Here is a 14,719-nt window from a genome sequence, read left to right on the forward strand (position 1 = left end):
TTACTTTGCACATATGCACAGCAGAATTATGTCCGGTCGCAGTTCCCATAACATTTCTGCATGTCTTCTTGCTTTTCGACAATTGCTGTCTCCGATTTCGGAATAGAAGCAAGCTTTCTATGCACCAGATACTTTGAGAAATTCCGCCGTATTGAATCTAGATATAAAGTTCAAACGATTGCTACATTCCTGAACGATGTTTGAGATGTTTGAAGAACTGTTAAATGCTGTCAATACCGCTTGGCTGTCGTTGAAGTTCTGAGGTGCCTGTCTTGCAATTGCTTGTCAATCACTCAGGTTGTTCTTCTGAGGACCTTTCACATTTCAACCAGAAAAACAGTTATTCATAATCCCAAAGAAAGGATCATTCTTGTTTTTATCTGAAAGATAGACCTCAACTTCAGAACCTTGCTTGCTTCAAACTAAGTCGTGAAAGACATCAGTCTATTTGTCCACACATTCGCCTGGAGATAACTTTAGATCTTCCAACAAACCTTCCACCTAATCATTGGTCCACTCCATTAAATTTTTTGGTTTCGTTTCTTCGAGTTACGATGAAAATCGTAAAAATACGCTGCTCCGTCAAGCTAGAGCCAGATTTGAGATTCGCACCCAGTGAAACCACTCCCACACTTCTCTCCATTTACCGCCGGGCCAAGGTGAAGTGATACGTACGTAGGGACGACTTTTATCTAATCCATTTCCGACATGTTTTTTCAGTTCTTAAAGTTTGTTTGAAAGATAACTATACCAAAGTTTATTCCAATCCGCCTCGGACTGACGTCTGCATCGAAATTGCCTTCACCCCTCCTCTAAGAACCATAATATTCTCCCGGTGTAGCTACGCATTCGGGATAGTTAGGAAACTTATCCAATACGAACCAATGCCAATGCTTCCTATAAATACCGTGCCCCATATTAACTGTGTTATGCCATAATTCAATTCTCCGTGCTTTCGCTCGACCCATTCCTCAATACACGGGATCAACGTGTGGATGCAGCGACCCTTTGCAGAATCATCCTACCTTGGTTGCCATCTTCTGTAAAGTTCTTTCCTGGTGGCTCTTCGGAATTCCACAGCCACCTCGAGCCAATTCGTCCTCCTTCTTGAGAAAAGATTTTGAACCGACTTCCCTAGAAGATACAAGGGGATCAATGACGCAATGAAACATACTGCCTCATACTGCTGTCCTCATACCGTCAGCACGATTGACCGGCATCTTCCCGTCAAGATAAGAGCCGCATATAGAAGAATGTATTTGATAGAGAAAGGGCGGGGAAGAAGGTTTGCGATAAAAAACCAGCGATTATATTTTGGCCCCCGATGCTAGGATTCATCTTTACTAGAGATAAACTACTCTTTGCCGCCTTCTCTGGTGTATAGGTATTTATAGATCGACTTTGAAATGACGTCGTGATTACCAATTCGAGTGTTAACAGTATTGTTTTTCTTTAAAACGCCTAGGTCTTTTCGTCTTCTAGGTCCAGTTACATAATTTGATAGAGTGAATAGTTTATATTCCATATAATCGAGGTTTTTCACAATTACATATGCAACAAAACCAATAAAAATTGCTTTATTTAGCACTCGGAGGCCATGGTCTCCATCGCGCGTGATGTTCCACAGCAGCCGTTCCATTGCAGCATCCTGAGGAACATCTGCTGTCACATTTGATATTTTAGACCCGTCGTTTGTATATCCAAGAAGCCTCTCCGATAGGTAACTCTTGATCAACCGAGCTAAGTGGATAGGGACATTTGGCAAAGGTGTCAACCTCAGTTGATAGAATTAAATGCATTTCCGACATCACCACCGTGTGGCACTTATCAAGTGGCATCATCTCCTAAGTAAGATCCAGAACAATTGCTACCCTATCGATGTAGAACGCGCTCCTGCAAATCCATACTATCGTTCTGATGGATTACTCACAAGCTCGACGAAAGGGGGCAGCACCTTCTATAACGTCTTCCCCATAGGTTAAAAATCAAATAGAACGATATGAAGAAAGCATGCTCGGCTATCTTTAGAGCTTCGGTAGCAGAATTAACTTCTGCTTCACCCGATCAGTTCTAGCCCTAGCAACCTAGCGGGGAGTCTTGTTTGGAATTCCGTTCAATCCAAGAGCCTCCTTAGTTTGAATATGTCCGCAGATCCCCACAGTTCCTCCTCATCGAAAGGGAGGGAATCGAAACGACATCCCGTTGGACCACTGGTTATAATTACTTTCATCAAGAGCCCCGGTAATTTTTGACGTATCTTCTTCATCACACTTCTTCAACCAACGCCTCATGGGCTCATTTTGGCATCGGAACAAAGCTTCTGATAGCAATCAGTCCCGCTTGCTTCTTAATATAGCTTTCCTTAGGTTACTAGATCCCGTAAATCCTCTACCAACTCACGTTGCTCCGACTTCCCGTCTACCCATTGGCAAGTCTCCTTGCTCGCCGAAAAGACCATCTCAGCATTGAGATTTCATGGTTCCACTTGGAATTTGGTTTCGTGCTGCAGTACAATCGCTGTCGAGACATTATATAGTCTTATACTTTTGTTTTACGCTTACACAAATGATTTTTTATTAATTATTTCTTTCGCCATTCCTTTCTGGCCGTAACCTGGAAGGGGAGGCGGCAACGAATCTCGTTTCTCCAAAACTCTCGGTAGACCAGCAAGCCATCCTGGTTCTTTTACTGCCAGTGCACGTTCGATTCCTTGGCTACGATGTCACTTATTGTTTGTCACTCGACTTCCATACACTAAGGTCCCCGCTGTCGATTTTTGACCTATCGAAGCCGACTTTTAGAATTGCCATTGTTTCTTGTATGGCTTGCCTTCTGTATGCCTATACCTCTCATCCAAATTTACAAAGCACTGCCACGTTTACATTCGTTTGTATTAGTTTGAGGTTGACTTGTACTTGTCGGACACCTGCCTCTACCTGTAACGCTCACACCCGGTTTCATAACATGACATTCATAGTGGGTTTCCTGGGCAATTGTTGAGGCGACTCTCTTCACCGAGTTGGCCGAAATGAAAAAAACTTAAACATCATCTTGAAGGTACCTGCACCCTGAGTGTGCGCCTGACGTTACCTATCCCTGGCTTACTCGCGGTGATCGTTTTCTGTCTGTACGCAGACTCCCTCGCATAATTTCCTGACCGCAATCCCGCGAAGTGACCTCTTCTAGTTTCTTGCATTCGATAGTTATCTATTGCTTTCTGGTTATAACTTTAGCTTGTTCTTCCAAATCGTTTGATTTCTCGCAGAATCAATTTAATTCCAAAATCAGATCCCCTTTGTATTTTCGAGTGATAAGACTCGCACTATCGTCTGTGTCCATAAGTTTCGGATCAACATTTTGAAGAATGTCTGCGTAGGACTTACCTGTATTCTTCCAAATAATTAATATTTCTAGGCAAATCTTTCTCCTCCTTTTGCTATCAATCTTTACCTATTCTTCGGTGTGCCCAGTGTAGATTTCGTCCACTACTGATGTTGCTCAGGTCGCAGTCCAGAAACTACCTACTTTCGCGATTATTTTCGCAGGCCTTGTTTTCTTCGGTGAAGATACCTTTCCTTTCTTCGCAGCTTGCCTGGATCCCAAGAACTCAATAGCACATTTCCTACTTAGACTGCTTGCTTTCTCGCCTCTCTTTATCATGAGAAGTTGTCACCTATGTGTTCTGCGTTACTTTGCTACTAAATTTTTGGCTGTGTTTCTTTTCGAGCGTCCTAATATAAGGTAACTTGATGCGCGTCAAGTCTCGATAGTAAAGCCACATAATTAATTTACACGTTACAAGTTGGAGAAATGCTTCTCTGGTTTCGTCAATTTTATCCACATGCTATGGACTAAAAACAAATGTTTTAATGTAGGAACTACTTTAATTCCTTTCCAAGTATCGCGATAAATCCTGGCTGCCAAAGGCCATCGTCGTTTCCGGTGGTGATCTCCTATGGTTTGGGTTCTTTCTGAATAGACGTGGTGTTGATCTAATTTCCACTCTACTTTCATCTCTTAGTAGCCAGGTTTCCCACTAAGGTGCTATGGTCACAGGATATCGAAAGTAGAGAACTCGATTCTGGGTTTCGGTTTGTTCGTTCAACTATAGTTCCCACAGCCATTTAATTTCCGCCTACCCAGCCTAGGCATAAGTAGGCCATGTTCACACGAAGAGGCGATTGGAGATGTTAAATAGTCTCGAGAGTGATGCTGCCGCTTTTATCTGGCCTCGAAATTTGATCAATATCAGCTGAGTTATAGGCCCCCTTGAAATTGATGGCCATATTCCAATAGTTTTTCCGCTGCTTGCCGCAAAGAGAAAATATGATATGTTGCTGATTTGCCTGGTGTACGCCAGTTTCCGACTTCGCTCTGTGTGTGACGACCCTCAGACAGCTAAAACTAACATGCTCCGCACCATCTGCAATTATCTCACATTTCGGGCAGTCGTCCCACCCGAAGTGATAAAGTTATAATAGGTGTCCTCCGTGTCCGCTCAAAAATTGAGTTAGGTTGTAGCTAACTTTCATCGGGCCTTTGTTTGATTCATTTTGAGACACCTCAATAATACTTTGAGTCCAGCATCCTTTAGGTGAATCAACCCTTTTTTTTGGCACTGCAAAATAGCTTCACTTCATACTAATAGGTACAGGACTCGCCAAGATTTCGTTCGGGACCATGCTTGCTATTACACATGCCGCTTCGTCAGATGTTGTACGGTAAGCGCACGACGTTTGCGATGCACTCAATCGCTATGGGGTGACGATTTTTCCTCTATTTGCTTCTAGTTTGAGTGACGACGTTTGAGAATGGAGCTGGATAAAGTAAGATGGAGTCGACAACTTCCGAGATAAGGAGTTGACGGCGTTGCCCAGGGCTACCTACATACGATAACCTTCTTGTTAACGATGTAGCATCCCCCGAAGCTTTTGTTGCTAAATTGTCAATTATGATTCCTAGGTATTTAAGCGTTGGTTGTGTGATGTATTCGCCAATTCTGATCTTTATTGAAGTTTGCTTTCTTCCCTTAGTGATACTAACTAACTACATCGGATTTATGCTCTGCGAGCGTCAACACCATCGTCGTCAAGCCAAAATCTGATTTCGAAAATTGCCTCGTTTGTGAGGACCTCGATCTCCTCAATATCTTGTGCCACGATATTCATTCTGATGTCATCTGCGAAGCCAATGGTTATCAGTCCTTTGTGCATTCACAACTTCAAAATTCCGTCCTAAATTACTATCCACTGAAGAGTGCCGAGGACCGATTCTTATGGAATTCCACACGTCGTTCTATACGTATTACGTCCATCGTCCGTATCGTAACATAATAGCTTCTCTCGAAGAAATTTAATGCTATGCGTACTAGGAATTCGGGAAAGCCTAACTTGACTAAAAGCGCTTATATTTTTTCTATTTTGCACTATCGAGGGTATTTTTCACATCAAGAGTGCCGCACTAAATTTAATGGACTCCATTGCTTTCTCTGCTTCTTTCTTCACAGTACCGATAGTGTCTTTCGGAATCGGAAAGTCTTATCTGAGAGACCGCTTCCCTTTCTTTGATCGGTACAGGCCTATTAAAGATGACCCGTTCGAAAAGTTTTCCGACGCGTTAAATGGGCGTTAAATGATGGTTGAACAATTATGGGGTATCAACTGAAGAATTCTGAACAGTAATTTACGTTTTTTGCCAATAAATTAATGAATTAAATTAGTTTTCTTAATCCGTATGATTTTATTCAGCCCTTTTCTAACAAACCACTTCCTAACTCAAATCATAACACAGTCTGCGGATGAAGGATTAACCCACTTCTGGCTCAAAGTAATTAGAGAAGTGATTATTTTTTAGATTATTGGGAGAAACAAGCGGCCACCTCTGAAGCATTTTCCCCATCCCAGAGAAATACAGAGCCATGTCACTCCATTCCAACAGCAAAAAGCACACTAAAGAGTAACTCAAAACACGAACCCAACCCTCCATAAGTTATTCCATCATTGAAAATTCTGCTTCGAAACGAAACAAGTGGTTAACTTTTCAGAAGAGCTGGCCATCTGAAAAGTTAGTTTTTTTACGGAAGAAACCCGAAGTTACGCATTAACTTCAAAGAAGGTTGCTGGGAGAAGCGAAAAATCTGCTCCTTGCTAACATTTTTCTTATGTTTTCATGGAATTTAGTTTTTAGAGACTTTTATTACTAAGGAAAATGTCTCCCTTTTAAAGACACACATCCATATTTTATGTTTAGCGTCTCCTTTGCTCCCTATGAATATTAGTTTTTTCAGTAAGTAAGCCCTTTCGACAAGGGATGTTCTTCATTGGGGATGCAGCATAAAAGTAAGCTTTTCGCTTCGGTGAGCTCTACCTTTTACCTCAAAGTAAGTCGAGTACTGTTAATTCCAGTTTGTATATGGGAGTTTTTCGGAAATAATATATGTGGTAGTGTCCATGCTTATGGTTAGAATCTTTCCTTTACTCCTTCGACATTTGAATGTTTAACTTTTTATCTGAGCTGTTTACTTCTATCACTTGGAAATTACTTTTGTAGGTAATGAGTAAACTTTTCTTTACAAGAATTAGATAGGAACCATTTTTCAATGTGATTTGAGCTTCCAAAATTCGTTATTAGCAATGTATTGTAAGTTCATGGAAATACCATGTTATTATATTGTAACAATCAAATTGTATAATTAATATTCATTCAGTTGTCACCACCTTACATTTGCTTTTCTTCCCCAGGGTCCAGTTTCCTTTAGCGGTCCAGATCGGATAGGCACATCGGCCTTTTATCAAATCCAACGTGGAAGCCCGGAACCGGTCGCCCTCTACTATCCGGCCGAGCAGAATCTCGATTTTCATTGTCCTGATTGCAAAATGATCAAATGGCACAGCGGACAGGTGCCGATAGCCAAGCGGGTCTTCAAATTAAAAGTAGCCACAATAGCGCCGGTGGCCTTCTACACAATGGCCACATTGGCTTCGTTCGGAATTGCCCTGGCCATTGTGTTCCTGGCATTCAATCTCCATTTCCGGAAAAGGAAGTAAGTAAAGTAGAAAAGATTTCAGTTTTGATTGCGTTATTGCTGATGGGGTCGTATTCTGTCCTTGTTTGAATGTAATTTCTCTCCTGTTTTCTGTCCACTGCAGAACGATTAAACTCTCCAGCCCCAAGTTGAGTAACATCACTGCTGTCGGATGTATTCTGGTTTATACGGCCGTCGTACTTCTGGGGTTAGACCACTCGACACTGCCTTCGTCAGAGAAGTCCTTCTCGGCCATTTGCACGGTAAGTGGATTTGATATTGTTTATTTATGATGGGAATATTGGTAGGATTAGAGGAGCTGTAATGCTTGGAAATAATTTATCTGAACTTTGAATATTTTGGATATTACCTATTCATGCAAATTTCATCTTTGTTTCTCCTCTCGAAGGCGTTTGTTATTTTAAATTAGAGGCAGAGGCAGGTAATATGGAAATCAAATAGGATTAGTATCGACGCCTACTATGAAAGTACTCTGGGGAACATTGAGTTGGATTCGTTTTCTTATTCAATGCTGTTTGACTTTTCTATTCTATTCGGGAAAACTTTTATTTCTATTGAAATTTCCGTATTGTAGTGCATACCGCAGACCGTGCCCGGTTTGCGGGAGTGCTTGCCGCATTCGGTGTTTCATTTGTCTTGAATTGATATCCCTCAAAGGGGTCTCAATGTCACATCACATATTGGTTTGAATGTCCCATGTATATGATTCGTTCACCTAGTTTCCTTCCGAGAAATAAGCTAATATCTCTGAAGGAGTTCTTTTGCTGACAACTCTCCATCAGCTGGAGTTACAGCTATTTCTGGATTAGAAAGTAAATCGATCTGACTTTCAAATTCAACATGAAATTTAGGGTGAAAGCAGAATTTTTAATTTCTTCCCCCTAAGCCAGTGCGGTGATTATGGGGAGGAAGGGAAACTCCCTCCTTTTAAACCCTGGCAAAAACTTTCCGCGATCGCCCCTCTTTAAAAGGTCATAGCCTCGCAAAGTCGGGCTTTTCTGGCATTTACGAAGAATTGTCACGATCCTATCGTCCTGAAAAGCTATGATGTGGTAAAGTAGGGCTATTTTAAAGTGAAAACAGAACGGTTTTATTTCGAAACGGCATTGAATGGGAAGGGCACAGAGCGAAGAGAAAAGGGAGAAGCAGGAGATCTTCTCTTTTGTTCAGAAAATGCGGAAGCATTTTGGTTTTATCATGGTAAAATTTTATTTGACACCCCAACTCCACGAGGTGTAGGGAGTAAGAGGGAGAGAAATTTCTTCCCTTTGGCCCGTTTAAAAAGTTATTCCTCTTGGAAATCCCTTCGATTATTACCCTGGTCACAGCAAAATGTCCCTGTTCAAATCTCACTGGTGCAAGAGATCATCACGATTGGTGGCTATTAATCGTCTCAGTTGAGTATCTAAGGTAAACCAAGGTAACAATCACTAGCGATTACAAAGGTCGTTACGGTCGTGAATGGCGTGCTTTAATAATCTTCCAAGTCCTGATACAATCGGATTGCCGGGCCAACAGCTATTATAACTAGTCGAACCTTTCTCAGGGGGGCCTTTGAGTTTCCCCTGCATAGTTTTCTACCCTCTCCTCCCACAGAAATCATCATCAACGCAAGACAACCGGTACCCGAGCTAGGCTTGCCTTAATAACTAACTTCAGGTAACCCGATTTTGGGCCGAGGTGCATCAATTTGATATCCCCAAAAGCTGTCTGGAGTCCTGATCTATACCATCGCCCTATCTCAGACAGAGTCTGTCTCGTCTTCTTTTTCTACCATAGATACTGCCATCCATGCACATTAAATGACCCGCCCACCGCAACCTGTTGAGGCGGAATTTATTCATAACCTGACGGTCGTGGTATCGCTCATAGATTTCGTCGTCATGTAGACTACGAAATCGTCCATCCTCAAGTAAGAGGCCAAAAATTCTACGGAGGATTCTTCTTTCGAACCCGGCCAAGAGTTCGAAATTTTTTCTGCTAAGGACCCAAGTTTCCGAGGAATACATAAGGCCTGGCAAGATCATTATCTTGTACAATAAGAGCTTCGACCTTATGGTGAGACGTTTCGAGCGACACAGTTTTTGTAAACTGAAATAGGCTCTGTTGGCTGCCAACAACCGTGCGCGGATTTCATCGTCATAGTTGTTATCGGTTGTGATTTTTGACCCTAGATAGGAGAAATTTCCAACGGTCTCAAAGCTGTAGTCTCCTAAATGTATTGTTTCGGTTTGATCAGTGCGATTCGGCGTTGTTCGTTCTTTGGTTCTTGGCGCTGACGTTGTCACTATGTACTCCATCTTGCCTTCATTAATGTGCAGGCCGAGATTTCGCGCCGCCTGCTCGATCTGAATAAATGTTGACTGTACATCTGGGGCTGTTCCCATAATGTCAATATCGTCAGCGTAGGACAGTAGTTGTGTGGACTTGAAGACGCGCCTTGGTGCCACGCGCATTTACATCTGCATCACGAATCATTTTCGCAGAGCCAGGACGAAGGTGACGTATGATAAAACATCCCTTTGTCTTAGACCGTTGTTGATGTTGAATGGTCTTGAGAGTAATCCAACTGCTTTTATCTGGCCTCGCACATTGGTCAGGGTTAGCCTAGTCAGTCTTGCTAATTTCGTTAGCATACCGAATTCTTTCATGGCCGTGCACAGGTTTACCCTGGCTATGCTATCATAAGCGGCCTTAAAGTCGATGAACTGATGTTCATATTCCAACAGTTTTTCCATTGCTTGCCGCAGAGAGAAAATCCGATCTGTTTTTGATTTGCCTGGAGTGAAGCCTCTTTGATATGGGCCAGTAATGTTCTGGGCGAATGATCCGTATCTGGCCTTGCAAGATAGAGGAGAATATCTCATAGATGGTACTCAGTAACTCTACAATTGCAGCACTGCGTGATATCCCCCCTTTTTATATGTGGGACAGATAATGCCTCGCTGCCAGTCGTCAGATATTTATTCGCTGTCCCACACCTTGAGCATCAGTTAATGACCCGCTTGGTATAGTTGGACGCCTCCATATTTAACTAATTCGGCTGGGATTCGATCCGCTCTTGGCAGCTTATGGTTTGGAAGCCATCGTCTCAAGTTGGCGGGACCTCCAAGTAGGCAATATTTTGGTTCGCTCCAATATGCCCATTCTGTCGGAAATCAGATTTACCTCTTTGTCTCGGCAGGAGGTGTGAAAGGCTTTATCCTGCTGACTTCCATGGTAAAACTTCCGCGCCTGGTGCGGTTGCTCTCTGTACTTTCTGAGTTCACGGACTTGTTGGTTCTCCCAGGCTTCACTCTTGCGTCTGTAAAAACGCTTCTTCACTCGACGGAGTTCGTGATAGGTCTCTGCGCGTATCCATGTTCTTTGGGAATGCGACATTACTCGGTATGCAGCATTCTTCCATCCCGTTGGTAGCTTATATTCATTGTCGCGTTTCTCGCAAACCAGGTACTTCCAGGAACCATTTCGTGCGATACTTCTAACTGAATAATCAGCAGTCCGTTATCATTGGTGTCCCTATGTAAGCTGTGTAAGCCGACTTATCGCCCGAATACGGGCTTCGTCCCTATTTGATTGTTGAAATCTCCAAGTATGATATTGATATCAAGATACCCTTCTCCGACTCTGCAGTCTCCTTTGTAGAGGCGTGACCGTTTATGAGGCTAATATTTCTAAATTTGCCTCAGAAACGCAGAGTGCATAGCCTTCCGCTTATAATTTCCAAGCCGATAACAGCGGGTTTCATTTTTTGGCTGACTAAGAAACCTACTCGAAGCACATGGTTTATTGGATAACCCCTATAATATATGGTAAAGTGGCTCTCCTCCAGGAAACTGGCGCATCCAGCGCATCTCTTCCAACGTTGTTCTATCAGCCCTATATTTGGACAGGGTATCGACTGCTGAGCAGCATTCGGCACCGGGAGCGCACATTCCATGAGAAAGTGTGCAAATCGATTTTCCGTATAGGGTTGTCAGCCCTACCCAATCTGGAGTACCAGTTTGTCGACTAAAGTTATGATTTCAGTGCAAATTCAAGACTTTGAATGTCAGTATGTCAAGTGGATATTCTCACATAATATATGCATATATTACGTGCTAGTTTCTAATGGGGCAAATGTCCACTCAAATACTTTTATGTAAGAAATACACGAAACCTTTCATACATGAAGCGTTCAGCTTCCAATTTTTCTACTTGTTTGAAAAGTCTTTGAAAAATATCCCCACTTGCCATCGATGTGAACGCCGGAACTGAATAGGCCCCCGTGGAACTGTCACCCATTAACAACTATCCTCCATTTCAGCAGGGCTATTTCCAGCAACCATTGGTTAACGATTACTTTCCGGGACAGGTTTGGATTTAGGTTTTTATATCTCCAGCTCTTCTAGCTTTCTGCCCTTTGGCTTATTTCAGCAACTCGTTTTGAATCTAGCAGAAGCTACGGCCAACCAATCCCTCTTCTGCTTCAGCATGGCTGAACTTTTACTCCTCTTCAGCGCCTCGTCCATCCTATCACCTTTAAATCTCTGTATGGAATCAGTTTTTTCGCCCACAAACCCTTCGAGGTCTCGTCCGCTTTCTGTTCGTGGCGATCACACAACCCAATATTACCACACTGCCTTCTGCATTCGCTTCCATACGTCTTGTCTAGCACTGCTGTCTCATTTTTCGTGCAAGTATCTTGGCTAGGATCATGTCCTCTACCACTAGCTCCACCTTGTTTGATATATTTTAGTGCTAGCTCCGTGACTGAGTTGAATGCATTTCTAGCATCGAATGCTAATAAGGAGCAACATCTACCAGGATTCTTAGGATCCTTGCGACGTTCCTCATGGTGTGCTTATTGTAAATTAAGTGGTTGCGCTGAAATCCATGCATACCTGTCCACTTTTTCAGATGGCCTCATTCAGGATGCCTCGCAGTTACTTGCTTGTTTTCTCTCGATCACCACCAAGACGTTTAATTCGAAATGTCCTATAAAATTTTCTTGCCAGAAAGCACGTGACTCTCGCAATTCTGATTTGAAATCTCCTTTTGTATTTTGGTTGCCAAATAGCAGCTTGCAATAGGAGCAGTTGATAGTTGGGAGGGATAGTCGCAATGCATGTTACCGTGGGTATTTTGGGTAATATTTTCTTTAGCCGTAGCAATAAATTCACAGGATCGATCACTGTCCACCAGGAATCTCTATGTTCACAATTATATTATAGGAAGAAAGTCGAATGAATCATAATTAATGAATCAAGAATGAAATGCACACCTACACGTCATCGTTGTCGATACTCCGAACTATACGTCAGCTCTTTCCAAATTTTCTCGACAAGCCTACAGCGGTCCACTCTAGGATTGCGGATTCTATTATTTAGTTATCATCATCAACGGCGCAACAACCGGTAACCGGTCTAGGTCTGCCTTAATAAGTAACTAACTTCGATATCCCCAAAAGCTGTTTTGCGTCCTGGCCAACGCCATCGCTCCATCTTAGGCAGGGTCTGCGTCGCCCTCTTTTTCTACCATAGATATTGCCCTTATAAACTTTCCGGGTGGGATCATCCTCATCCATACGGATTAAGTGACCCGTCCACCGTAACTTATTGAGCCGGATTTTATCCACAACCTGATGGTCATGGTATTGTTCATAGATTTCGTCGTTATGTAGGCTACCGAATCGTTCATCCTCATGTAACATATGGGGCCAAAAATTCTCCAGAGGATTTTTCTCTCGAACGCGGCCAAGAGTTCGCAATTCTTCTTGCTAAGAACCCAAGTCTCCGATGAATACATGAGAAGAGCTTTGACCCTATGGTGAGACGTTTCGAGCGGAACTATTACTTAGTATAGTGGACTAATTTGCATTGAAAACTGCAGTACAAGCAAGTGTCTAGCGGACCAAGGTGTAAGACATTAGAGCACTGACACAGCCTCGGAATCGGTGACTGGGAAATCTAAAGAGCCTTCACATATCGAGGAAGGTTCTGCGTTGCTTTAAGTAAGAGAGTCAGGGGGGCCCACCCAGGATAGTTCTTTTTTTCAAAAAAAAAACAGGAAATGAGGTAAAAATGTGTTATATAGGGAGACAATGACAATTGAAAGAACTGGACCAGATGGAGGATCAATACTCATAAATGCTATTTAGGACGCAGTTAAAAATTATTAAGGGGGCTTAGGCCGAGTCAAAGTCAGAGGAAGTACGTGATATGAAGGCCTTACATTCTGAATTCGAAACACATCCTATCATCGAAAGTTGAAGTCTTAGATAAAGCTTCTTTCTTTTCAGATTTTGTTCTTTTCAGTATTGGGGTCGGTTCGTCTAGGTCATTTCCATGGGCCATTTGATTCAGACCAAGGCCTATTCTGGGTGGAGTTTGCAAAACCAGGGAATCAAGTCATGGTTGTTTCGGCGTTTTGATTATTTCCCATCGAGGTTCCGACTAATTTCGGCAAATGAATGCTCGTCAGTGTGAGTTACATGTCCATGGAATCGAAGTTATCTCCCTGACAATTTGCAACAACTACGCACCGCAGATGTCCTCATTCTGGACGTGATCATGGCTTGTTACAGCTTGGTTCAATGCCACATCTTAGATGAAGATACCGAGCTAAGAGAGTTAGGAAACTGAGTTGGGGATAATTTAGATAAATTGAGGTTGACCAGCATGGTTTTTCGTTGCAGTTTGTTCTTATTAATTTCACTGGTGAAGCGGAAGGGATAAGAGCATGGTACTTGTGAAAAAAAGGGACATAACAAGAGTGCAGGCTAGGGAGTACGGTATTAAAGGATTAAAAGAATTGGCCATAAGTTAAAGAACAACAGCAAGACTGCGATTTGAGTGATGTTTGCTGGGTGCTGCACAGTTGCCAATGTAGGCACATAAGGAAAGGAAGGTTGGCAGAATAAGAACTTTGCAATGGTCAAGACGCCTCTGTCTGTTGTACTACCCGAAGCCCAGCAAAAGATAGGGCTAATCGATCCCGGAGCTCAGAACCCAACATCTTATCAACCAGCACAGTTTCAGAAATGTGAAGGTCGATGTCGGTAAGTCAGGACAAATAGACTGAAAAGAGTTAAAATGAGCGACTCCTTTATTTTGGTCGGCAAAGTAGGTTTACTGCACGGACATTTTCTCATGATTTGTTCCTCTAGCAGTTTTGATGAAAACTTCCTGCGGCCAAAATGAAGGTTAGGCGACTGTGTCGATCAGGGATGAAGGGTTTGACGCTCAGGGAGGCTTTTGACGGGATGGTAGATGCCGAGAGAAGCAGGCAGTAAGCAGGAAGCAAAGGAGGGAAGTTGTGCTTCAGAATTGATTCTCAGTGGCTGCAAAATTGAAGGGATCTTGGCGACTGACTTTAAATCGCCACCAAAGTCCAAAGTGGTGTCGGGACAGCAGAATTGGTTGATTTCGGCTCCTCACAAATATCACAGGAAGTAGCATAGACTGGCGGAGACACTGTCATAATGATCAAACTGCAGAACTAGAGTTTTGAAGCTAAATTTCACGACCCTCAGAACGAATATAGTAGAGGGATTAAACAAAAAAAGACGCCACAGTCATTCGTAATTTTTAAGTTTATAAATAATATCTACAGGTACTGGATTTTAACATCTGCGTTAAATATTTTTTATTTTTAACAAAAAAAAAAAAATGGAAAAGGCTATCAACGCATCTG

General features: G+C 42.6%; 1 protein-coding gene across 3 annotated transcripts in view; it reads left to right on the forward strand.

Moving 5' to 3' along the window:
• LOC119647011 (gamma-aminobutyric acid type B receptor subunit 2) overlaps positions 1-14,719 on the forward strand; it is a 203,403-nt gene that overhangs the window by 127,524 nt on the left and 61,160 nt on the right. For all 3 annotated transcript variants that reach the window (XM_038047748.1, XM_038047750.1, XM_038047749.1), the window contains exons 7-8: positions 6,741-7,042; positions 7,149-7,287. In XM_038047748.1, the coding sequence (XP_037903676.1) occupies positions 6,741-7,042; positions 7,149-7,287 (441 nt within the window). The remainder of the gene's footprint in view (positions 1-6,740; positions 7,043-7,148; positions 7,288-14,719) is intronic.

This window comes from Hermetia illucens, chromosome 1 (genome assembly GCF_905115235.1).
Source record: "Hermetia illucens chromosome 1, iHerIll2.2.curated.20191125, whole genome shotgun sequence".
Taxonomy (NCBI): domain Eukaryota; kingdom Metazoa; phylum Arthropoda; class Insecta; order Diptera; family Stratiomyidae; genus Hermetia; species Hermetia illucens.